The sequence below is a fragment of the Danio rerio genome, chromosome 11 (assembly GCF_052040795.2).
Source record: "Danio rerio strain M-AB ecotype USA chromosome 11, GRCz13ab, whole genome shotgun sequence".
Taxonomy (NCBI): domain Eukaryota; kingdom Metazoa; phylum Chordata; class Actinopteri; order Cypriniformes; family Danionidae; genus Danio; species Danio rerio.
Window position 1 is genome coordinate 11,130,462 of NC_141031.1, and position 27,795 is coordinate 11,158,256.

Below are 27,795 nucleotides of genomic sequence, written 5' to 3' on the forward strand. Positions count from 1 at the left end.
CTGGAAGTGTTGCTTCCTGGTGATGTGGAGCCGGAGACGTGAATCACAGCACATTATGTTAGCTGACCAATCAGAGCCTCTCGAGGGCAGGCTTTTGGAGGAACTAGAAAATGTAACAGTCGTTTTCATGTTAGTTGAGTAGCTGTAAATACTCAAAGTGAGAAATACGAAAAAAAAAATTGTTATATTATATTTTTGTTTTTGTTGTTTACAATTGAAGCTTGAAAACACTTTGCTTTGCATTTTATAAACACAAGCAACCCTAAAAAATACACTCTGGACCACCTCTTCAAGCAAGACCTTATGAACAGCTGGCACAACCCTACCCAGGGGTCCGTTCTTCGTACCTCGTTAAAATGATCTAAGATGATTTGACAGATCCTGGATCTTTTAATCTTGATAACTGATCTCTCGCTAATTTGGTTCTTCAAACAAGTTCGCGAATCAGATTAGAATGTCTGGATAAACTGATCTGAGATCGCTGCGTGTGTTGCGAAGGACAGATCTATCGATCCTCGAAATCATGATCAGCAATGCAACGATTGGCTGACGGCACAGCAGCGTAATGACATCATCTGATTAATATTCAATTATCCATGTAAGCAAAATTACATCAAATTAGCAGTAAACCGTTTGTTAAATATGACACGCAATAACCTTCCTCATTTGTTGTGAGCTGCAGGCTTTACACTTTCATGTGTCAAGTGTATTCATCATGTATTTCAATGCAAATCAATGTATTTAGTTCTACATTTAGAAAAGATTTTCTTTATTATAGTAGCCGTTTTTTAATCGGTGTAAAGAATAACTGGTTGTTCACAAAAGCGTTTTCATATTGGTAAAGGCATCTGCAACTTTTGTGGAGCATCAAATCACCGGCATATTAACTATCAAAACATGTTTATGACTGCTGAAATGTATTACTGCTTTTAAAAAAGTCACATATTGTGCATTTCTATTATACACAATTTGTACTAAAGCGATCTAAAAATTCATATCAATAAGTTGTCTCTTTGCACCACCAGGTGGCAGTCTTTGTACTTTCATTTTGAGGGTGCAGATTGGATAAGTTTTATTTATATGTATAACTTTATTTATTTTATTAATGACTATAACTTTATATATAGTTAAAAATATGTACCATTTTACCAAGTGTATATAACTACTACTGTAAGAAAATATCAGAATTCAGAACATACTTTCTGTATTATCTTTGCTTGAACTAAGCCAATCTAATCCTATGAATTGAACCTGCTCCAGATCAGGTTTGACCTAGCAGAACTGTTGCTATGACAACAACTCTCGGATCAGCTTTGAAGAACGAAACGATCCTGGATCGTGTCAAATAGTCAATATCCAAATCCAGCTAATTGAGTAATCCACGTACGAAGAACGGATCCCAACAGAGCAAGAAGGTCTGGACTTCAGTACAATAACATCTGCAGCAGGTGATTGGACTGCAGATATCCACAGACTCTCCACTCCCATATTCCAATCATGTCAGAGCATGTAGCGTTCCACCATTCGGGTTCATCTTCCCTGCAAGTCCCAGGTTCGTTAATCCCTTCACCATCTTCTTTAGAATCAACTCAGTCATTTACAGAATTCACCCTACTTTCTGGTTCACTCCTCAAACCACATCACTGATCTCTTTCTCCTGTTCCCAAAGTGCCTTGCCCTGTAGATGAGACCCCTGTTCTGATAGTTCTGTAAGACGGTACAGTATACACATTAAAGGTGTTTCTGACTTTCCATGATGGACAACTAGAATACCTAGGAAGGTTACAGTCCTAAGGAAAAGGTTGTGGGTACCTTGCCAAGACTTCTTACACCGAAAGCTCCATGCTGTGTTTTGTAGTCCTCAGCAGTGGGCCATAGAGAGAGGTGTTCTGTACACCAGGCTCCTCCACCAGTCAGCACACCAAGTCACCAGAATTTGATTCATCACGAGCTGCAGCCCATTACCAGATCTCCTCAACACTACATACGATCAGCCTCATGTGCTGTGACCTCCATTCTTGAATTACAGCCTCATATCCTCTCAAATCATCCCTTACCTCAATTGTCTCCATCAACCTTCATCTCCAATTTTTCCAGCATGCTTTTGTCTGTGATCCGGTGTCCTCGTTTGGTCTTTACTACCCTCCGTGCTATCCAGCTAGCTCTCTGCAACTCTCACATGGTTGCTCACTAAAGCTGAGCCAGGTTGTGCCTGTTAGTACCTGCTGTAAACAATGGCTGTGAATACAGTGGTTAAAAAAACTGTGCACATATTACAGTAAAAATCTGTATCCTTGTAAACAGTAAGTTTCTTTAATATATACGGTGTATATATAATCTGCATGACACTTGTTTTCTATCACCGTTTGTATAATCATATATTTACTACAAATACCATGGTTAAACTATTGTCAATCCAGCAAATATATAGTTAAGTTGTGGTGACCTGTTTTAACCTGTAACCCTGTCTGTGTTGTTTTAGTATGGTTTATTTATGTTACATCCTTCACATTGGTTCTCCTGTGTTCTTTATTGGTTGTCTTGGTTATTAATAGTGTCCACCCCCTCACCAGCTCTAGTTAATTGCTCCTTTGTGTATTTATACAGTGGTTTTCCTAGTTACCCCAGTGATGTATGTGTTTTTATTTGTCATGTTTTTTCATTATGTTATCATTCCTGATTTTCTGCACTGACGTAACCGAACTACTGACCAAAATATGGATCTAGCAGTCTTTTTAATTCAGCAACTCCGAGAAGGCAAGTGTTGGCAAGACTCATTAACAGTGGGGCTAAAAACATCAGATTGCTCACCTGTTTCTGGGTCGGGTGTCCTTGGGCTCACTTGATTTGTGTGGTCAGCTTCAAGTTGGTTCAAACAGGTGTCTCAGCTAGTCCTCATCCTGCAGCTTTAGCCCATGCCGGCCTGTTGGTCACGTCATTTAATTTCTGGTGGCTTCAACATTGCTGCAGAGCATAGTAGTTTATAGTAGTTTCAGTTACTACTGTTTCTATCCATCTCTGATGCAGAAAAGCTAGTCGATGCTTTTATGACTTCGAAGCTGGACTACTGTAATGCTCTATTTGCTGGCTGCCCAGCATCCTCTATTAACAAACTTCAATTAGTACAAAATGCAGCAGCCAGAGTTCTTACCAGGTCTAGAAAATATGATCATATCACCCCAATTTTATCCTCCTTACACTGGCTGCCTGTTAAGTTTCGTATTGAATTTAAAATATTACTTCTCACCTATAAAGCTCTAAATAATCTAGCTCCTGTTTATCTAACCAACCTTCTGTCTCGCTACAAACCAACTCGCTCTTTAAGATCTCAAAACTCAGGACTTCTGGTAGTACCTAGAATAACAAAATCGAGTAAAGGAGGCCAAGCCTTCTCTTTCATGGCTCCTACACTCTGGAATAGCCTTCCTGATAACGTCCGAGGCTCAGACACACTCTCCCAGTTCAAAACTAGATTAAAGACCTATCTGTTTAGTAAAGCATACACTCAATCCATCACCTAGCGGGTTCCACACTGGCTCCTACATCTTGCTTATATACACTATGAACAGCAGCTACGCTAATTATTCTCTTTATTCTCTATTTTCACCTGTGGATACTCTTCCCGAGGTCCTCAGATTATGCAGAGTCACTGATCAGATCCAAGACCAGCGACGAGATGATCCCAAGGTTTCCATATCCGGGACCAGGCCATATCCTAAGCTGCTGCTGCGCTGATGGTCATGGGGACTGGAGAACATGAGTCTGATTCCAGCGACGCTCCAGGGACAGACGAGTCTTCGCTGAGGCCATCTTCCAGCCTCCACCACGGTGACTGAAGCTCCGCACAAGACTTTTGGCCAGCGAGAAATTAAAATGGTCATGCCCAACTGAATCTGGTTCTCTCAAGGGTTTTTTTCTTCACTCCTATCAGGTGAAGTTTTTTTTCCCTCTCCGCTGTCGCCACTGGCTCGCATGGTTCAGGATTGGTAGAGCTACGCATTGATGAATTTGCTCTTCAGTGTTTGGACTCTCAGTAATGATTTTAAATCACACTGAACTGAGCTAAACTGAACTGAACTGAACTGAACTTAAACACTAAAAACTGAACTACACTGTTTCAGTAACTATGATCATTTATGTGAAGCTGCTTTGACACAATCTACATTGTAAAAGCGCTATACAAATAAAGCTGAATTGAATTGAATTGAAAGTTACAGATCGCCTGCTGGAGAACCCACTTAAGGTTCTCGACTGGCCGCCACCGCATGAGTTTCCTGACTGGCTGGCATCTGAGTTTCCCGTTCGGACACTATTACCACTGCCTGAGTTTTCTGATCAGCTGCCACCTTCTTCTGAGTTTCTCGATTGGCCGTAGGCGCCAGATCATCCCTAATCCCTCAAATGACAGGCACCAGATCCTCCTGAATCCCTCAAATGGTGAATAGCAGATCTTTTCGAATGGTGGGCACCAGTGGGCATCCTCACGAATCCGTTGAATGGCGAGCACAAAATCCTCCCAAGTTCCATGAATGGTAGGTGCCAGATCTTCGAACGGCCAGACCCGCCACCAGACTACCACACCTGTTTGACTTCCCAGTGTTTCCAGATCTGTGTGACTTCCCATTGGCACCTGACCAATGTGACTTTCCAGAGCAGCCAGAGCCATGTGACTTTTCAGTGCTTCCGGAACCAAAGCCCACTGAGGTTGCATGAACTGCCAATGTCCCTTGATTCTAAGCTTCCTGACCCACTGGGGTCATACGAACTGCCAGTGTCTTCTGAACCATTGCCTCCTGACCCACTGAGGTTAGATTAACTGCCAGTGCCCCCTGAATTTGGACTTCCTGATCTACTGAGGTTATACAAACTGCCAGTGACTCCTGAACCACAGCCTCCTGCTCCACCCTCCAGGCCCTCCACAGCTCCAGGCCTTCCACTGCTGCACGCTCCTGGTACACATCCGCTGCACAGGCCTGGCCCTCCGTCTTCCCCCTGTTCCGCCTTCGCTCCAACTCCCTTCGAGACTGTAAGACTTTAAGACTGTAAGACTTTGTCTTTTGTGTATTTATACCCAGTTCTGTTAGCCCTTCGTTGTCAGTAGTTTTCTTAGGGCCTACTCACACTATGCCATCCGTACCATGCCCAGGCCCGTTTCCCAGATCGTTTGAGAAGCGTGAGTGCGCTGGATCGGGCTCAAGCACTGGCACAAGGCCCTGGCCCGGTTGGAAGAGGTGGGCCTGAGCGCGGTTCACTTGGGCTTTGGCGTGGTACGTTTGTAGTGTGAGTGCAAAACGCGCCAAAGCCTGAAACTGAAAGCGAGACGTGACTTTTAAGGGGCTGTTTCATATGGATTTATTAATCATTCTTACTGTTCAGTGAACACAAACTGCCGTAGCTTATTAAATACGCAAACCCCTCACTGCACGACAGCTGCACGCCTTCAGCAGACCTCCTCATTAATGCAGCACAAGGGCTTTATGATTGTTTATGAGCGCCAAAAGTGGCGGATCTGTTTGACGAAATATTTAACTGCATGTCACCGCATCCTTAAGGACTGTTTGGCAAAATATTTGACTGCATGTCACTGCATATCAAACCGACTGAAACGATATAACTAGAGAAATCTCCACTGTGCTCCTGAGTGACAGAGCTTCTCACTGAACAGCGCAGCAGCGATGACGTAAGCGTGCCCAGGCCCGATTGTGGTGTGAGTGCGGGCCGACGGGGGAGACGGGAGGCGGGACAAGCGTGCTTTGGCCCAGTTCGAGGCAACTGTACCTAGTGTGAGTACGGCCTTAGTTACCGCCATGATATCTATGTGTGCCAGTATTTGGTTTTGTTATTCTTTAGCTTGTTTTTGTTTGTCATGTGTTTCACCGTTATCATTCCTGATTTTCTGCACTTCACCATAAACCCACTGGACTACATTTGGATTTCCATTTCATCATTTCCCATCACAGATGTAACAGAACCCATGGGTTTGTCTTTATATATTATTTGTAGTAAACCCATTGGTAATTTCCATAAGAGTTGCATACTATAAATAAACCTCACATTAAACAATTTCTGAATTTCAAAAAATACAGTTTTAGTAAACTTTTATGAGCACAAGGAGATACAATTATGTGATTATACACACTATTTTGTCCTTATAAGCCACATAATAACACACATGATTGTTTCATCATATTATCTGTAAATGTTTCACTTCTATTATTATTATATTAGGTTCATTACCAAACCCCTAATGATCACAGAAAGCTGTGTGTGAAACACTAGATTAAAATAAAATGTCTTCTGGTGAATTCGAGAGGACGAATAAGCCAATTTAACCAGTGAGAATGTATAAAATGTGATTATGACTGAGGAAATTTAGCCCTCACAAACAGCACTTTAGCAAAACATGTGCACAGACAACGGGTCTGTGAGTGGAATTAATCAACATATATTCGATGAAAAAGAACATGAGCACAGATTTACATGATATGTCCACACGGCGTCTAAAACAAGAAAGATGCTCATCACTTCAAAGGTAGGAAGCATAATATTCTTTCATTTCAACAGAGCACAAGCGTACACTACTGCAGCTCTGAGGAATGAGGAAGTCTTCTTGAGACTTTCGCGCCACCTTGTGGGCGTTTAAAAATGCAAATAAATGATTTTAATACATACAGTACTGTATTTTCAGAACTGTTTTTAATATTTTAATTTTCTCCAAGCATACTTTTTACAGTGGTTTTATTGTACGTTTTTGCTTGTGGAAAAAAGGATCTTCTTTGCTATGCCTATAAATTCTTATTTAACATTTGCGGCTAAACAATGGGAATATAATACAAACAAACAATAAATAAATAATGGTCACACTTTATTTTAATGTACAATTCACACTATTAACAAGCCATCAACTAAGACCTTTAGCTCAATACAGCTTTAATTGGCTGCTTATTAATAGTAAGGTAGTAATTGGTGTTAGGTAGACCCTTAGGGGTTTAAAATATACCTTGTAAGTGCTAATAAAGAGTTAATTAGGCAGGCAATAAACCAGTAGTAAATGGTGTGAAATGTTACTTCATTTAAAGTGTTATCTAAATAACGTTTTTGCAGGGGATCAGGTGATTATTTTGGTTGATTCAAGCTGGTTACAGATTTAAGCAACCTAGTGTGGTTTTAACTAAATCTAATTGTGAAATAATTATGAGAGAACATAGAAAAATTTTTTCCCAGTGATGGGTTGCGGCTGGAAGGGCACCTGCTGCACAAAAACGTGCTGGAAAAGTTGGCGGTTCATTCCACTGTGGTGACCGCAGATCAATAAAGGGACTGAGTCGAAAAGAAATTGAATGGATGAATGAATAGAAAAATAGTACAAATGATGGAATTTTGCCATTGGAGTCCTATAGGAAATAAAAGCATCTAATAATTAATTTTGGCAAAAATAAACAATGTTTTACTGCAAATAAAACAAAACAAAGAAACAAATAGATGTTTAGCCAGATATTAGTAGTAAGATGATAACAACCTTTGAAGTAAAAGTGTTGTATAAAAATAATAATGCATTACTTTAAATGAAACCATGCTTACTTTTCGTAAGGGTAAAAGGCTTTTTCTCCATTAAGCCTGCAATAACTGAAAAAGCAGTTATATGTCAAAATTTCCATGTGGAGATGACTAAAATCCAACTGTCAAATAACCAAATTAAACATATATTGAAAGTGTTTTTGTACTTATTAAAAAAGGGTTGTGTGAACTCATTGACTTGTTTAATTAAGTGTAACTCAAACATACACAGCAAATTTGTAGTTTCCATTATACAGAGCACCTCTGAACGTACAACACATCGAACCTTGAGGCAGCTGAGCTACAGCAGTAGAAGGCTACAATCCACAGGCTCACCAAAATTGGACGACATAGAAGATTGGAAAAATGTTGCCTGGTCTGATGAGTCTCAATCTTTGCTGCGACATTCAAATGGTAGGGTCAGAATTTAGCGTCAACCACATTAATGCATGGATCCATTCTACCTTGCAAGTTCAGGCTGGTGGGGGTGGTGTTATGATGTGGTGGATATTTTTCTTGGCCAGTGAGTGTTTTACTTACATTTTTACAGTGTCCATATTAAAAAACATTCCACATTTTATAAAACAGGCTCATTTTACAAGGCATTAACTCCAAGCCACATTCCAAAAACTAAATAATTAATTAAAAACAAATAAAGAAATAAAAAAGTGGAGTGTTCCTTTAAATGTATTCTGATACATAGCAACATTAGCCAGCAGAAGGAAGGGGGGTCACTTTTATTTTGGGTTCAACAGCTGCTAAAAGAGCTTATCCTCTTGATCCATACACTGTACTGTACAGTATGAGAGTATGTGGTGTTATTTAGTGGTAGATGCTGGAGAATTAAACTCGATTTCCTCCAGGTCAAGGACACACAAGCTAGGTCCTAAAACTGGAGAGTGACACCACTTGATTTTGCATTCGCCACCAGGTGACAGTGTTGTAGAATATTTCAATACACTCGCATCAACTTGGAAGGTTTTTCCTGCGTGTAAACAGGTTGATTCAAACGTAAACTGGAAATGTAAGAAAATCAGACCATTTATTTAGGTTGATACATTAAACATTCTGACACCTGCAGAATGCCACATCTTCACATTACAACATGTCCATTTCTTTAAATATATTGTTTTGAATATCACAATCATTACACACCACTATGAATGACAGTTTATTAATTGGGAGCTGAAGATTTTAAACACTGATATGTTATTCTATTAATATTTGCATTTTCTTTATACCACTACAGGGGGGAATCATTTATAGTCATACAATCTATAAATTACACTGAGTCCAGGCGGTAGGAGATATCACTTCTTATTTATCTCCGATTGTGCTGTCATTAACATGAAAATAAATAGAGCGGAGATCGAAATTAGAGAACAACCAGTCATTTCCGAAATTTTGAGGTAACTGCCTTATCTTAGAAGTTATCCTAACAGGAGCAAAATACTGTCAATTCGTATTAAAAATATCTCATTTGTATTAGAATAAATTAAAACAGGTTTGGAGCAATCGGAGGATGAGTAAATGATGACCAAATATTCAGTTTTATACATTTAAGAAAACTTTGCATAAAACCAAACCTCTCATATGAAGAGTAATAAAAGTTTAAACTAATGACTCTAAAACTCTAATACTTTAGAACAGAGATGTATAAAGTGACTTGAGTAGAAGTTGAAGTGCTCTTCAAGCACCATACTTAAGTGGAAGTACAAAAGTATTCAACATTTTTTGCTCTTAAGTATTGCAAGTAGTTTATTTCAAAATGTACTACTCAAGTACTGAAAGTTTAAGTACAAGTATTGTGTAATGTAGTTATTAAAGAAAGCTGTCAAAAGACATCATATTGTTTTGTTCATTTTAAATATCTTTTTTTTGGGACATGTGATTAAGCAGAATGAAAAGAAACATGGCTTATATGATATTGTTTTTCTTCTGCTCTTGAACCACAGATCTGACAAATTATAACAGCTTTATCACACACCTTTCAAAGTTGTGTGACGCAAAAACACTCCGTAATCCACTTAAAATGTTACTGAAACCCATTTTCGGATCGCAATTTACCGGTTATAGACGCTGTAAATGAAAGTTTTAATTCTAGCGGAAGACGCTGGTCACTGTTGCGCCATTCATGCAGCAGCCAAGAAAAAGTTCTAACATTATGATTGTAACAAGTAAGGGTGTGAATTTACTCTCGTCTCACGGTTTGGTTCGGTTATGATTATCATGCCATCGATTAGGTTCAATTCGATATCATCACGGTGCATTGACGATGCTTTCCATACATAATTTGATTTTTTCTTAACAACACAAGAGTTTTTTTTTAATCAAAATCTACAAATCTATTAATATTTATATATTATTTCTAATACAATTTTGTTCTTTAATACAGCAGACAGATATATGAACTGTAATTTGACCTGCTCAAAGAAAACACTCTTTTTGAATGTATCAAACAAAATTCCAACACATGGACAGGAGACGGCATGAGCATTTAGAGCAAATAAACTAATGTAAATATTATCCCGCTTGCTTTTTGAGCACTGACAGGCGAGGTCTTACACGCCTATGATTGATTATTCTTCACCTGCTCAACAGAAAGGGCTGCTATCGGCTTTAGAAAAGAAAGTGTTGTTCACCGATGGGGGTTATGACAGGTAATACATAATAGACACCGTGGAGAAAACTCACACCACAAGCATGCTCGTTCCAATCCACAAGTATTGCTTTAACACCCACGTGGAGAGAGGTAAAGATGGAGTTTTACAGCATTTCTCGGTAGTAGTGAAATAGCGGGCTTGCGAGCTCTTCATTGTAGAAAGAGCTTTATTTACTCGCCCCTGCCTCCTTCGCCATAGTATTCTACTGCGACATCGCGCATAGGAGATAAATGACGTTAGGACCGGTTATGATCTATTACTGAACTGATATCAATCATTTTGACACCCTTAGTAAAATCTATCAGAGTAAATGTTAAACTCATTGACAATATGTACTGAAGTAAAAGTAGAAGTAGGAGGAAAAAAAACAATACTCCAGTAGAGTACAGATACTGTCTTTTAGTACTTAAGTACAGTAGTGAAGTAGTTCTACTTCGTTACTATACATCTCTGCTTTACAGTATGTATGGACAGAGCCAACAATTTACATGTAGGGCAATGAGCTCCATCAAACAGCAAAATGGGTAAAGCATTTCACTGAATCTGAAAACACTGAATTAATGAAATGGCAGCCCAAAGTCCTGATCAAAACCTGATTGAAAATCTCATTAATTCATTAACTCATTACTTTTACTAGACTCCGGAAGAGAATGAAGAAGAGAGCAGTGTTAAGAGAGATTAATGATGACCCATTTTTGACAGCTGTAACCTTTAGAAATTTAATCATCCTTTGTGCTACAGTCATTGTGGTTCGCTAACTTTCATATCAGTGTTTTCCACTAAACAAACATTTTTTGTTATTGTTGTTGAAGAGTGTGCTTTAGGTTTACAACTAAATTGTCCTGAAATTTTGAACATTAAAATATAAAACATTTGCTGACTAAAAAATCATGACAACAAATACTTTTATGTTACTTTAACCTATTACAATAAGCTAATCGAGTTTCAACTATTTTTTTTAACGTTACAAAGTTTAATGTAATGTTTTTAACCAGGTTGACTGATTTAAGCAACCCTGGCTCATTCTGAAAACATAGCCCGATATACATCTGGAGAGCACCAAATATGTCCCAGGAGATATGTTTTTGTTTGCAATTTTTGTCTTTGCGAATCTGCCAAATTTCTCTCACGAGACTGATGCTGTGTTCACACCAGACGCAGTGCGCACAGTTAAATCATGCTACTCGCACGTAAATAGATGTGTAACATTTTGAGTTTACTCGCTTCATTCACGCATCAAATTTACTTATCAATAGTCGTGGATTCCATCATGGGTGGGGCTTCTGTCTGCCTGGTGACTGTAGCTTCGTTGCTAAATGGCTAACATGAAATTTTATTGAGTGAATAGCTGTTTATATGTGTTAGGAAGGTTGATAAACAGCGACAATACATTTGGAGCCGTGTCTAAGTCCACTAGATCTATCTAGATCTATCAGAGGTGCACCCAGCTCTCCGAGTTAACTCTACCAGAAACTGTATCTGGACGATGAATGATGGAAGCTTTCAGCAGTGCTTCAGACTGAGCTGAGGCCTTAATAAACTTTTTTCTGGTGTTGGCAAGAGGATTTTTGCCAGGTAGACCAAAAACAAGCAATACGCCATAATCACGCCCCAACAAGAGCAAACTTCTAATTTATCAACCTCCAGTGAATGTCCGCTGAAGTTCAGATTTTCCAACTCAAGCCTAACCCAACCGACAATGTGTTTAAAAGCAATCCAGAAAAAGAAAAGCCCCCTGATTTTTGCATTTTCAGATTTTATCACATTCTCACCCTGTTATTTACTTAATTATTCTCTCCATCTCAAGTACGCCGGTGTATGCTGCGAGCCACAGGACAGACTGAGAACAGTGGAAAAGCTGTCCATACGCAGATAATCGGTCAGCTTCTAACGCGAAAAGCAATGGCATCATTGCGCCCCGTAGCATTCGTTTTAAAGACAAAATGCAGCAATACGTACTTCAGGCTACAGAGACCACCAGAAATGTATATAGGGATATGCTTTGAGAATGAGCCTATGTTGAATTCAAGTTAAGATGATTAGAAGAGTTCCTTTGATTCAATAAAAAATTTAAGGCAAGAAGAACGTTTTTACAGTGAATAAAAATATTACATTATTGCAGGAAAAAAAATAATTGTATAAAATGTTCTCTAATTGTGATCTACAAACACTGTTCACATAAATTATAAAATGAATTCAATATCAACATTAGAAGTGTACACTCGTCTTATGCAGCTTCACATTTAAGCGTCAAAATGAAAAAAGCCTGATTCTTTGATCCCATTTCTTGCTCTGTTCTGCACATCCTCTGCAGCCTGATCTTCTGAATCTGGACGGATAGACGAATCGTCCTTTGGTGCCTCTTCCAAAATCCTTAAATCACTCAAATCGACTGATTTAATGGAAGATTGAGTATCAGTCCATGTCGAATCCACCACATCTTTTCCTCTAAGCTCCGCTGAAACCCCTAAACTGGATCTTTCCATCAATTCTCTGTCATCTGGCAAGTAATTCGGTTGCATTGATCTTTCAAGAGTTGCATCTAAAACCCACCCAGAGAGATTTGAAATGGTTTTACTCCCGTTCTCTAGCGATCCCCGTGAATCCCATCCGGCAGTGCTGGTATAGTAATCCAAACTGTTACTTGAGCCACCAGTACTAGTAAAAGGCAAATTTTTAACCCCTGCTGTGGTGTAAGAAAGCAGAGCCGCAGTGTCAACATCAGCTTCGTATGATGGAACAGAGGGTGAAGATACAAACCAGCGCTGGCCTGAAGTCACGCTGCTTTCTTGGGTTTGGTTGGAGGTCATAATGTTGTTGGTAAACTCAAGTCCTCGCTCAAGAGAGCCAGTCGTAAAACAGGATTTAGTGTAACTGTCGACAAATTGCTCCTGGAATAATGCGCTTGGCATTGCGTACCTTGAACTGGGCAGAAGCTGAGAGTGTGGAGAGTCACTGGGTGTCAGACGGTCAGTGTTGTCCATACTGTATTTTCTGGAGAATTAAAGCAAGAGGTAATTAGTGACACCGCTTCTGTAATTTATTGTTTTATTTTGTAATGTTTTAAGGACCATTTCCTAGTGCTGGGTTGTGGCTGAAAGGGCATCCACAACATAAATCATATGGCAGAGTAATTGCTGTTTCCTTTCACTGTGGCAATTCCTGATGAATCAGGGACTAAGGAGCCGAAGGATACTGAGTGTTAAAGCCCACTCAAACCAAGCATGATAAATATAATAACGCATATTTCACAGAGCTAAAAACAAGACAATTTCTTTCATTGTGGCTAGTGTGGCACAGATGCTAGAACCTGCCTTTATGCATGAGACCTCATAAATTGTATGCCAAGTGTAAACAAATGAATTGGATATGGGTCACAATTAAAAGAACGTGTCAAAGGACAGACAAAAAAAAATCTGATATTGGCAACTAATCGGAATAGGGCATTAAGACCTGACAGTGTAAATGGGGCCTTATTGAGTTATAGGTGTGTTTTAAGAATAAACCAATCTAAGTTTCATCTCCCATTCCCTTTAAGAGTCGCCGTGCTATGACGCATTTGCTATTTACATGGTAGACTTTATAGTTGTAAAAACTGAACGAGAAAACCATTAAACAGACCATCTGCAACGCGAGGATAAAGAATGAGCCTCATTGAATCCGCCTTTACTTTCACTTTCTCTCTTTCGTGGATAAGAAAACGATGTTGTAGGCTATACACAGACATCCATTACCCTATGTAATTAATTTTGTTTGTTAAGTGCAACGATTTGTTTTAAAACTATTTCTAAATTCTGTTCTAATTTCCAGCAAACAAATAAATGAACAATAATAATGAAGTGTGCTCAAAAACCTGAGTTACATCCAAACTCACATGCTGTGCCCCATATGGTTCAAAACCTGACAAATCTAAACTTGTTTTAATTAAAACAAATAGAAAATGCATATAATAAATAATTCAACCAATAATAATAAAATTATACAAAAGCAAATTGTCAATAAACTAAAAAAAGCCCCCAGAGATAAAGAAGGCATGGAGGCGGTGGTTTTTATATTCATGTAGAAAGTAATCATTTTTGTAATATTTTTTTCCTTTCATTTTTTTTATTTGTAAAGATATTTGCGTATTGCTGTACATCCTGCGTGTTTGAAGCAATGTGTGAGGCGCATAACTAACGCACTCTACACTAGACTTTAGACCTGCTTTTAGCTGGTCAATGGGGTATATGCCCAAGCATGCTATTAGGACTTTTAATTTGCCAGTAACCTGGGTTAAGCGCTTCCGGCGAATTGAATGCCAATGCAAAATCCGGTGCGTTTAAGGTCTGTTTTCTTTAAAAATCAGCGATCTCCACTAGCTGAGTGATATCCGATTTAAAGTGGGTCTCAGATTAAACAGGGGCAGAGTAAACAGCTTTTTGTCTCGTTTTACGCTTGAGCAACTAAATAAAGGCTACAGTTTATTTAACTGAATGTATTTTAATGACATTACAACATCGATGCTGTGTAAGGAACCGTATAAAATGGTAAAAAGTTCACAATAACAGGTCACCGGAAGTTAATCAGCATGGGAATGCACTAGCTCTGCATATATCCTTTTGCACAGTCTATTTTATTTCCTCAAAATGGCAACGCACCAACAATGCACATTAACACACCTCTTTTCTAGACCAAAACACCCATGAGTCCACAAAGTGGTGCAAATTAATTTGCTATTTAAACAACGTGGTGGAAAATAGGAAAATTAAGGTTGCGTTGGTCTGAAAATAGCAACACCTTGAGGCAAACACGCCGGGTGTATAGCACCGGGTGTTTAATAGGGCCCAAGCTCTTTTCCCCAGCATTTTAAATGACAAACACAATATATTAACACAATAGACCTTGTTATGAATAATACAAATACCTTATTTTTATTTATGGAATATGCTAAAAAGATTTAGTTGACATATGACAGAGAACACAACAGTATTTATCAGTCCAGTCAGCCTGATCTCACGAGGAAACGCAAGTACTTTATGTTTTGTTAGTTTAGTGGCTAATTTGTACGAATTTGTACAAGTTGAGTCGTACGAAAATGAAAACGATTTTAAAAAGGAGTCGTGGCACCCAACCCCACCCCAAAACCCAACTGTTATTGGGTGATGAGCAAATCGTAATAAATCGTACGAATTAGATCGTACAAATTCATATGAATAAGCCACTAAATCAAAAAGTTACGAATTGTTGTGAGATTGTGTTGGACCAGTACATTTGATACTATTAGAAAGCTCAGAAAGGCGCCAATAGCCTGGTGGTTTGTGCGTTGAGGTGTTCATGGTGACCTAAGTTCAATTTCCAGCTCAAGATATTTTAACTAATCCTTCCCCTCTCTCTCTTTCTAAGCTCCCCATGCTTTCCTGTCTACTCGAGAAGGGTCTTGCGGCAGACCAGGTGTAGATGTAAGCCGAGTGGCATGCAAGGCTTTTAATGCACACACGTAACCCTGCCCCTAATCATACCCCTCACAATGATTTCATTAGCTCCATTGAGATCATTGTGGCTGAGATTGTGTGTCTCAGCTTGCATATGCAAGTCTGCAGTCAGATACTGCAGTCAGATTAGTTTATTCTCAAATGTCCTATTAAAAATAAAGGTTAAAAATAATCTTACAGAGCTTAGAATCTCTATTTTCTACAAATATTTATAATAATTAATAATTCCTTACATTTATATAGTGCTTTTTAAGACACTCAAAGTGCTTTACACAATGGAGGGATCTCTTCATCCACCACCAGAGTGCAGCATCCACCTGGATGACGTGACGGCAGCTATATTGCGGCAGACCACACACCACACAAGCTGATTGGTGGAGAGGAGACAGAGTGATGAAGCCAATTATGGTATGGGGATGGTTAGGAGGCCATGATAGACAGAGGCCAGTGGGCAAATTTGGCCAGGATGCCAGGGTTAAACCCCTACTCTAATCAAAGGACATCCTGGGATTTTTAATGACCACAGAGAGTAAGGACATCAGTTTAACGTCTCATCCAAAAGACAGCACTCACTGAGCAGTATAGAGTCCCCATTAATATACTGGGGCGTTAGGACCCACACAGACCACAGGTTGAGCGCCCTTTGTTGGCCTCACTAACACCACTTCCGACAGCAAAAAAGCTTTCCCATGTGGTCTCCCATCCAGGTACTGACCAGGCGCAGCCATGCTTAGCTCCAGTGGGTGACCATGTGAGAATCACAGAGAGCTAGCTGTCAGTGATTAGGAACCTCTTTTACATTTATGTTCTTATTTATACTTAAATGTTCATGGTTTCACTTACACCTATTTTGTATTCTACATAATAGAGACTAAATTATTTGTTCAGTGTCATATTCTAGAATCAAATATAACCATCTGCAGTTTGCTAGCACACTGAGTTACACACTTTCAAAAAGGTTTTAGAACAAAAACAAAAAAGCGCCTAAAGGTGGTTCAAACATGGGGAGATCTCAAAATTGGGTATAAAAATAGGTTAAAAATAAAAAAAGAACAGTATTACACCTCTTTTCGGTTGAAAATAGAATAACTCCTGGATATATTATGAGAGTGACGACTTTCTCTTTCCCTCAGTTTGCTCTATTGTGGTGAAAACAAACACAATTGTCTACTGGGTGGTTTATGCAAAACAAAATCAAAAAGAGGCATCAAAAATAAAGTGCATTAATTTGGGTGGCTTCGAATGAAAAAAAAAAAAAAAAAAAAAAAAAAAATATATATATATATATATATATATATATATATATATATATATATATATATATATATATATATATATATATCCTCCTATATCTTAAGTTTACAAGAAGGCTGATAGAGTAATTTAGACCTGCCAGAGCAGAGTGAAAAGTGTAAATACTTTTCGATAAATAACGATACTGAAGTGCAGTGCTATGCAATGCTTTATAAGTTAAAATAAGAATTTTACAGTCAATTCCATTGAAAGGAAGCCAGTGTAACTGTGAAAGCACAAGTGTAATGTGTTCTCTTGGTGGAGTAAACACAGAGCAGCAGAAATCTGAATGTACTGTAACTTGTTAAGAGATTTAGCTGGAAGGCCAGAAAACAAGGCATTAGAGTAATCCAATCTTGATGTAATGAAGGTCCCTATAAGCCTTTCTGCATCAGCTCAAGTAAGAAAGGATCTTCAGTCTTGGAATCATTCGGTTTAAGAAAGATGACACTGCATCCAGATTCTAATTTCTTTAAGCCACACACTCGGTGAAGATACAATTCTATATATAAAAAATAACTGTATATGATGTAAATATGGGAATCATCCACAATGCAGTGACACCCAGGACCATGTTCCCTGATAGTCTGCCCAAGTGGTAGCATTTATAGGGGCGAGTGGAGATGAAGGTAACATGGGACGAAAGTAACAAAGCAGTTTTCTCGAAGCCCTGTCAACATTTGATTTCCAGGATATAACAGCATATTCAGAATACAACTCTTAATGGAGCTGCCAAATATCATGTGATTTATGTCCCATGCACGGTTAGCTCTAAATTTCAGTTTTTTAAGAGCAGAAAGTAAATTATTGTAGCGGTCCTTTGTTCCTTACTACAACTTGTGTTTCTTTTTTCACGTGTCAAACTATTGATCAATCTACAGTTTTCTTTAGTGCAATAACACAAACTTTGAAATCTCTTGAGTTTTTCAGTTTAAAAGTCAATCAGGTTTAAATGGCAAGAGTTCCTGTGGGGACAAAAGTAACTCTTATTTATGTCCCACTGCTAATGGCCATACCTTATTTTTCACTTCTGCATTAATTTACTATGGAAGCCTGTAATAATGAGACATCCCAAAATAATGACTTATAAGTTTCTCGTAATCTCGAGAAAGTCATTATTACGGGAAAATAAGTCATTATTACAAGATGTCAAGTCATTAGTATGAGAAAGTAAGAGATGAGATGTTAATTCATTTAACTAGGAAGTAAGTCATTATTACGAGATGTTAAGTCATTATTACGACATGGTTAAGTCATTATTATGAGATGGTTAAGTCATTATTACGAGATGGTTAAGTCATTATTACGAGATGTTAAGTCATTATTACGAGATGGTTAAGTCATTATTACGAGATGTTAAGTCATTATTACGAGATGTTAAGTCATTATTACGAGATGTTAAGTCATTATTACGAGATGGTTAAGTCATTATTACGAGATGTTAAGTCATTATTACGAGATGTTAAGTCATTATTACGAGATGGTTAAGTCATTATTACGAGATGTTAAGTCATTATTACGAGATGGTTAAGTCATTATTACGAGATGTTAAGTCATTATTGCGAGATGGTTAAGTCATTATTACGAGATGGTTAAGTCATTATTACGAGATAATAAGTCATTATTACGAGATGTTAAGTCATTATTACTAGAAAGTATCTTGTTATTATGAGGAAGTCATTATGAGATTCTAAGTCATTATCATGAGATGTTAAGTCATTATTACGAGATGTTAAGTCGTTATTACGAGATGTTAAGTCATTATTATGAGATGTTAAGTCATTATTATGAGATGTTAAGTCGTTATTACGAGATGCTAAGTCGTTATTTTGAGATGTTAAGTCATTATTATGAGATGTTAAGTCATTATTATGAGATGTTAAGTCATTATTATGAGATGTTGAGTCGTTATTTTGAGATGTTAAGTCATTATTACGAGATGTTAAGTCATTATTATGAGATGTTAAGTCATTATTACGAGATGTTAAGTCATTATTGCGAGATGGTTAAGTCATTATTACGAGATGGTTAAGTCATTATTACGAGATAATAAGTCATTATTACGAGATGTTAAGTCATTATTACTAGAAAGTATCTTGTTATTATGAGGAAGTCATTATGAGATTCTAAGTCATTATTATGAGATGTTAAGTCATTATTACGAGATGTTAAGTCGTTATTACGAGATGTTAAGTCATTATTATGAGATGTTAAGTCATTATTATGAGATGTTAAGTCGTTATTACGAGATGCTAAGTCGTTATTTTGAGATGTTAAGTCATTATTATGAGATGTTAAGTCATTATTATGAGATGTTAAGTCATTATTATGAGATGTTGAGTCGTTATTTTGAGATGTTAAGTCATTATTATGAGATGTTAAGTCATTATTATGAGATGTTAAGTCATTATTATGAGATGTTGAGTCATTATTATGAGATGTTGAGTCGTTATTTTGAGATGTTAAGTCATTATTACGAGATGTTAAGTCATTATTATGAGATGTTAAGTCATTATTACGAGATGTTAAGTCATTATTGCGAGATGGTTAAGTCATTATTACGAGATGGTTAAGTCATTATTACGAGATAATAAGTCATTATTACGAGATGTTAAGTCATTATTACTAGAAAGTATCTTGTTATTATGAGGAAGTCATTATGAGATTCTAAGTCATTATTATGAGATGTTAAGTCATTATTACGAGATGTTAAGTCGTTATTACGAGATGTTAAGTCATTATTATGAGATGTTAAGTCATTATTATGAGATGTTAAGTCATTATTATGAGATGTTGAGTCGTTATTTTGAGATGTTAAGTCATTATTACGAGATGTTAAGTCATTATTATGAGATGTTAAGTCATTATTATGAGATGTTAAGTCGTTATTACGAGATGCTAAGTCGTTATTTTGAGATGTTAAGTCATTATTATGAGATGTTAAGTCATTATTATGAGATGTTGAGTCGTTATTTTGAGATGTTAAGTCATTATTACGAGATGTTAAGTCATTATTATGAGATGTTAAGTCATTATTATGAGATGTTAAGTCATTATTACGAGATGTTAAGTCATTATTACTAGAAAGTATCTCATTATTATGAGGCAGTCATTACGAGATGTTAAGTCATTGTTACGAGATGTTAAGTCATTATTATGAGATGTTAAGTCATTATTATGAGAGGTTAAGTCATTATTATGATATGTTAAGTCATTATTACGAGATGTTAAGTCATTATTATGGGAAAGTAAGTCATTATTATGAGATGTTAAGTCATTATTATGAGAAAGTCATTATTATGAGATGTTAAGTCATTATGAGAAAGTAAATCATAATTATGACTTGCAAATCATTCATATTTTATTCAATTCAATTCAATTCACCTTTGTTTGTATGGGGCTTTTACAATGTAGATTGTGTCAAAGCAGCTTCACATATAAGATCATAGTAAATTTAAAAAGTGTCAGTCCAGTTTTCAGAGTTTAGGTTCAATTCAGTTTAGCTCAGTTCAGTGTGGTTTAATAATCTGTACTGGGAGTCCAAACACTGAAGAGCAAAATTATGGATGCGCAGCCCTACAGATCCCAAACCATGCATTTTACGTCATGGCAGTAACGGGCTTCTATAGTTTAGTACTTTTATTCACATGTTTTATGAAATGAATGTATATTGCCAATAATAATAACAAATTATTCAAAACATAGTTGAAAATTAACATTTTGCATTGGTGGATTTCTTTTGAAACATTTGACGATTAACATTAACAAGATCATGGCCAGATATATTTAGAATAAACAAGATTGAGCCAGTAGATCTAGCAAATATTGTTGTGTAACTTTTGACCCACCCGTTTGTTTTGCTTTCATCCCTGCTGACGGGGTCAAAAGTATTAATGTAACAAATTTTGCTTAAAGTGAAGTTATATTGCAGTCGTTCTACACTAATACAAAATAACAACTGATTCTGATTAGGTTTCATGAAAAATGTTACTTTCATTCTCACTCTCCCCTATCCTAAACAAAACTGGACCTAATGCTGAACCCTGAGGAACTCCCCATTTGAACAGGCAGGGTTTTAAATCAATATTTTTTCATGCTAATAATCTGGGCATGATTGGTTAAATATGACTGAATATAGACTATAATAATAATAATAATAATAATAATAATAATAATAATAATAATATTTCTGTAATTATTTTAATTTGTTTTACTGTATGTGTTAGATGGACAGTGAATGCAATATAAAGCGCTACCAAAAACTAAAGTTTAATATAATGATTATTAAAGGAAGTAGTAGTATGAGTACAATATTTAATAAAACAAAGTACAACATAATACAATTTTTAATAATTATTGTTATAACAAATTGCGTTTACACAGAGAATGCATGCAGAAATACATATAAAATATCTTTAAAAAAATTTAAAATACGTTTTTATTTTTATTAATAATATTTTACATTTAAATTACAATTTTGTATGAATTCATCATTTACAGTGAAATAAAAATGAAACCGATCTAGAAAAACTAAAAGAGAAACAATCAATAAATGCATGAATTTGTATAGAAATGCACTTACGTATCATAATTATCCCGAAATCCTTTGGCAAATGGATTGTGATCAATTTTCAGTTGAGTTATCTGAGGACACAAAGTAAGATATTCATTAAATCAGCTCGAATTAATTTATTTTTTTCATGGTGTGAATGAATGCAGTGTAAATGAATGCAGAATGCTGGATCTTACATCTGTGTTCTGGTAAGCTGTGACAGATATAAATTGCGTTTCGGGAAAGGTGAACGTCTGAACTCCATCAGGATCGCTGGTATCTTCATCTTCATTCTTGCTTATTTCAATCACATGAACCCTTGGCTGATATTTATGGAGAGACTGTAGGACGATCATCTTGAAAGACAAAGGGAAAAAGCAGGCTTCTGTTTGCCATTACACCCACCATGAGATCTACACTCTCTTTATATAAATATAAAAAAATACAAGGATATAAAAGGTTTCTTTTTTTTATTTGACATTTTCCATTAAATTTAACAGGTTTCGTTCATACAGTACTATGCTTTTGAATTAAAGATAGTTCACCCTGAAATAGAAATTCTGTCATCATTTACTAATCCTCTGCTTACCACAAGTTTACCAAATTTTATAAATACCAATTTTCTATAATTATAAACATGTCCTAATAATTAAAAGTCACTAACAGCAATAAATAACACTCAAGGTAAAATACATAAATAATAATAATAATAATAATAATAATAATAATAATAATAATAATAATAATAATAATAATAATAATAATAATGATAATATACAAGATAAAAATCTAAGATAGTTATTTAAGGTTTCCTTATGATAAAAAAAATTCTACAATTTTAGATGATTCACATTTAAAAATATTTCACTTAATGTCTCTCCAGATAAAAATTGTAGTCTGATAACATTAAAAATGGGGCATTCTACAAGAATAGGTTTAATAGTTTGGTTTCTGTCGCAATATAGACATTTTGGTGGTTCTTCTCATTTAAGTAAATGTTGATGTGTAAGTCTTGTGTGTCCAATGCGGCATCTTCTATAAACAATCTCATCGTGTCTTGACTTAAGAAATAAATGAGATTTTTTTTCCTATTTCAGGCTGAATTTCAAAAAGTTTATTTTCTGGGCACTGATCCCATTCGGTTTGCCATTTGTTTATAATATAGCCTTTCATTAGTGGCTTTTGATCTGAAGGTGGGATTTTACACTCCTTTAGCTTTCTTGCTAGGGCTGTTTTGGCGGCTTTGGCGACTTGTTCATTTCCTCTGCTTGTTCCGAATGTAATGGAGTTTCTTTCTTCTGTTAAACACATAAGAACACTAAAAGAAATGATGTTTGCTGCTTGTTTAAACTTTGAGTTAAAATCGAGTTAAAACAACACAACTCTTACTTTTTGGGCAGGGACAACTTAATTTTCTGTGTTCAATCCACTTAAATTTGTAAAAACAATTAAGTTAACTTAATCAGTTTGTGTTGAAACAACATGAAGGAATTGTGTGGAACCCAAAATGTTTTTACAGTGAAGATATTATGAAGAATGTTGAAACTGGTAGCCAGTGACTACAATGCCAGTCGATGGCTACCAGTATCAAATGTGATCAACAAAAGCAAGAAGCTCAAAGGTTGAAACCACTTCAAGGCTTTAAACTGGGTTTTCATTATTGGGTGAACTGTTGCTTTAAGGAAAAATTTCTTAAGCATCTCATGCCAAGCCTCCATTGCTAATTCTAAAGTTTTAAAGCTAATAACGAAAATGGCATTTATAGACCGATTGACTAAAATAGGAACAGAAGGAGATACCTTGTACTATAATTCTATAAATTTGCTTCAAAATTGGTGTAAAAGGAGATCAGTTCACTGGAGATCAGTTTTAATAAAACCAAGGAGATGATAATTAGCAGAAATAAACTAGTCCAAGGATTTAAACCTCTGGTCCTTGAGGGACATGAAATAGAGACGGTTGGCTGTTTTAAATATTTAGGAACACTTATTGATAGTGGATTAACAATTTGCTGTAAATGCAGAGTGCATTTTTTAAAAAGCATTGCAGAGATTATATGTCATTAGGAGGGTTACAACAATTTGGTGAGTCGAAATGTTCTGAAGATGGTATACAAGAACTTGGTTAAAAGTGTGGTGAGTTTTAACATGATTGTATGGTATGGACTGTTGCCAATTAAGGAAAAGCACAAACTGTGTCAAGTAGTAAAAAAAATTGGCAGTGCAATTGTAGGTAAAGTTCAAAGTCAACTAAATGAATTTTATTCAATGAGAATTAAACAGAAAGCACACATCATTATTGTAGATTGTTCCCATAACTTAAATATAAAATTTCAGCTCTTGCCATCAAAAAGACATTTTAGGCAACCTCAAGTAAAGTAAAATGTGTATCTAATGTCTAATGTCTTCGTGCCGACTGTCATTAGAATTTTAAATACTGGGTTCTAAGTATGTAAAGGTTTTTAAATTGAGTTTTTAAATGTTTTTTTTATTATTTTTATGTGCTATATGTGATAACGTTGAGTGTATTGGTGATGCCCGTTTTTTATGTGATGTGTGTAATGTGAAAGTTGATCTGTTTGTGTGGTGAAGCCAAAAATGAAGATGATTCCAATTGTGGACAGTAAAGAAAGTAAAAGTAAAACATGAACCATTCCTATATAGACTTTGATGCAGTATTAAATTACAGAGATAGAAAATGTGAAAGTCTGTGCATCTCTATTGACACCAAAACTGTATGTTTGTCTCCATAAAATTGAAATGAAAGTGTTGGGCTTTTATTATGAATATGCTAGATGTGAGGTTGTCCATAAGCTAGTATGCCCCAAAACAATGACAAAATTCCTATTTAGAAGATACAGTTGAAGTCAGAATTATTAGCTTCCCTGAATTATTATTAGCCCCACTGTTTATTTTTTTTTTTCGGAGAGCAGATTTTTTCCGCCCATTTCTAATCATAATAGTTTTAATAAATCATTTCTAGGTTAATTAGGTTAACTAGGCAGATTAGGGTAATTAGGCAAGTTATTGTATAACGATGGTTTGTTCTGTAGATTAAAAAATATAGCTTAAATGAGATAATAATTTTGACCTTAAAATAGTTTTTAAAAAAATAAAAACTGCTTTTATTCTAGCTGAAATAAAACAAATAAGACTTTCTCCAGGAAAAAAAATATTATAAGACATACTGCCTTGCTCTCTTAAACAATTTGAGAAACATTAAAAAAAAAGGAAAAAAAAATAAAAGGGGGCCAATCATTTTGACTTCAACATTAAAAAATCTCTAGAGTTCAGTTAATATGGATAATTAAATTGGATGACATCACTCTGCACTTCAGCTTCTTGTCAGATTTTTTGTCCAATCAAATGCTTTCCAGAATAAAGCATAACACCCCCTAGCCTATAAATAGATCAATGATAAAACTGTGGCAGAAATGATGCAGAGCACACAATGCTTCCCATGAAGTCTGGTTTAGTGTGCCACATAAACCACACGCACAGAAAATAAGACAACAAAACGACTTTGAATCAGTTTAATTCTGAATAAAATTATGTATTTAATATGGAGATAATGAAATGGTTAGGTCGACTTTTGGTTGCCAAATGCTGATTTGGCAGAGCTGCATGGTGATATAATCAAATGCTGTTGGTTCTTTAATAAAGGGAGGAGCTGCTTGATATGAAGTTACAAAAACAATTCAATTTACACTACATGTTTCAATGCACTTTATAGGACTTTTAACTGCTTCAAAACTAAAGGCCTTGAAGGTTTATACAGTGTGTACATAAAAAAAAACGTTAGACTGTTTAACCCTATGATGGGAATAATATGGATAAACCCAACAATTTGTTTACTTTTTAATGTAATTATTATTAAAATGATTCATTATTGTTAAAATTATAAGTTGCATAAGGTGTTGAGTGTAAATTGGCAACAGTTATGGCCTTTTTTTGTTGTTGTTTAATAAATGCTTGGGCCGTGCATTAAAGGTTTGGTACAGAAGCTGTTTTAGATTGTAAGGACCTTTGATATAATGAAAATAATTTGGTGTAGTCTACAGTGATATGGTAAAAAGTGCACTTGGCCACTACTTTTAACTCTGCATCTCTATGAAAAGAACTGAACAGAACGTTTATCAACCAATAATGTCATTTTTAATAATATTTTTTTTTTAAATAATTAAGATGAAATCGGTTTCATGTCATACTGATTTAAACCTAAGCTGCTATTTTATTTAATTTTACTTATTTTATTTTTTGCTGAACTGACCCAATAGTCACCACTGCATTTTATCACGAAGAACAATAAAATATAAACCACCTGAGTGTTGTTGCTGGAAGCCCCTTTGTTGTTTGTCAGCTTAAGTTTTCCGAAAGAGATCTCCTGACGCATCCAGTGCGCGCCGGTGTTTGGAGAGTCCGGGTGCGTGTACACTCGGTTTCCTTCAATAAGCAAGAAGTTTCATACACAGGCTAATATTTATAATAATTTTTGCTCTTAAAATCCATGATTTAAAAAGAGGAAGACATTTCACACGGAGTTGGTTGAACAGAAGGGTTTACCGGTAACATTAGTGTCCGCTTTGCCACAGGGGACCCATTTTCCGCCCTGGAACCTCCAGTGGTTTGGATCCGCCAGAATTACATCCACAGCAATATTATAATGACCCGCCGGGTCAAGACCAGAAACATTAAAAGTTAGACACGGAAACATCCGTCTGGAGGAAAGTGAACAGAGTAAATTAATCAAAATTAAGTTGCAACTAAATGTAAATAAACAATACAAATATGTAAAAAATATTAAAACCCCAACACTATAGCCTACCCGAAAAAATAATTATGCTAAATAATTAAATATCTTTATCACATAACTAAACAATTAGCCAGCGCAATAGGTCTAATGAAGTGATATAGTAGGCTATATTGTAAAGCTGTTTGTTTAAACAGAATACAATCATATTAAACAAACAGTTTACACTAAGGTGAACAAATCACAAATAATAATAAGAAATCACTAAGAATAGTTATTACTATTATTGATCACTGAAGGTTATCTTTAAAAGTAAAAAGGGATTTCCATGTCATTCGCGCGTAAATATTTTTGGAATTTAGATTTTTTTTTCCAAAGTATTTTTGGAATTTAGAAGTTATGATTTACGTTTTACTCTTTTAAAAATATATTAAACTAAATTCAAAATAAAGCAAACTGCCAAGACGTGTATGCATTTTTTTTTATAAATAAATAAATAATTAAATACATAAACATAAAATGAGAGCGGATCATGTATTTTTTTTTAAAATAACCTTTTTTTAAGAAAAGAAAATTAAATAAACAAAAAAGCAGACTCACCGGCCCTGTTTAGTTATGATCATTTCAGTTTGGTGTCTGTGGAATTTAAACCACAGCGCCCGGTTACACAGATAAACCTGGGCTTTACCGGACACCGCGGGGAACGAATAGACCGCTGCGTTCGCGTAAGTTTGTTCGTACGGCTGAGGGTACGAGTAGCTCATCCCACTGTACAAGCCGCTGCTGATGACCGGTTGAGGACTCATATAGTGACCCGAGAGCGCTGGCACCACATGTTGACCCGCATACGAGAACATTTCCGAGGCGAAATCTGTCCGGGGGTCGCTTGATTCCGGCTTGTCTTCGCTCTCTCCGTTATCCTGTGCCTCCCGCGCGTTTGGTGACGGGCTTCTTGGTCTTTTCAGCGGCGGCTCGTGCGCGTCCCCGGAGGAGGAGACGCGCTCGACCCCCGCGGCGGCGGTCATGATGATGTGCGGGAAACCATTGTCCAGACTCACCGGTTTGTTGGCCGGTGAGATGAGCTGCTGCTGCAGGTGCATAACTCACTGGGAAAGTTGTCGGAGTTCAGCCTGGGTTTGACTGGGTCTTCATGCCATCTGCTGCGTGTGCCTGTGCCAGTGCTAGGCTGTTAACGGAGCTTAATATAGGAAAATGACGTTGCTCCCCATTTGATAACAGCAGAATGGGTTGGTATTTACAATTAGCATTAAAGCTGTTGTAAGCGGTTTCTCAATAGCTTACAGCAAATGTCACTGCTACCACATTTTAAAAACGATAGGACTCATTTAATTACTGTAATTTGAGCAATTAAGTTAAGGTTCCAACTTTAAATTAAGTCAGTTTAATGTAACTCAAACAGAAGTTAAAAGGAAGAATTGCTTTCGTTCATCTTTGCTACAGAAATAGCCTATAGAGTAGGGAATTACTTTATCTTTAGGTAATCTAATTA

The 27,795-nt window shown here is 36.3% G+C and overlaps 1 protein-coding gene across 4 annotated transcripts; it reads right to left on the bottom strand.

Annotated features, from left to right (window-relative positions):
- Positions 1-174: 174 nt before the first annotated feature.
- Positions 175-27,468, bottom strand: tbr1a (T-box brain transcription factor 1a). Of its 4 annotated transcripts, none has more exons than XM_087273386.1 (7): positions 26,886-27,468; positions 26,099-26,253; positions 25,857-25,978; positions 21,734-21,892; positions 21,567-21,628; positions 13,140-13,214; positions 175-2,964 (listed from the first exon to the last, which is right to left on the bottom strand). In XM_087273386.1, exons 1-7 carry the CDS (start codon positions 27,383-27,385, stop codon positions 2,940-2,942), a joined length of 1,098 nt encoding a protein of 365 aa, XP_087129512.1. In that variant the 5' UTR covers positions 27,386-27,468; the 3' UTR covers positions 175-2,939. The 4 variants fall into 4 exon arrangements, 3 of the variants coding, with proteins under 3 accessions (XP_087129512.1, XP_087129511.1, XP_087129510.1); XM_087273385.1 differs by lacking the exon at positions 175-2,964 and adding an exon at positions 7,746-8,573; XR_015502394.1 differs by lacking the exon at positions 175-2,964 and adding an exon at positions 8,581-8,758 and having other exon boundaries at positions 11,006-13,214.
- Between the last annotated feature and the right edge of the window lie 327 nt (positions 27,469-27,795).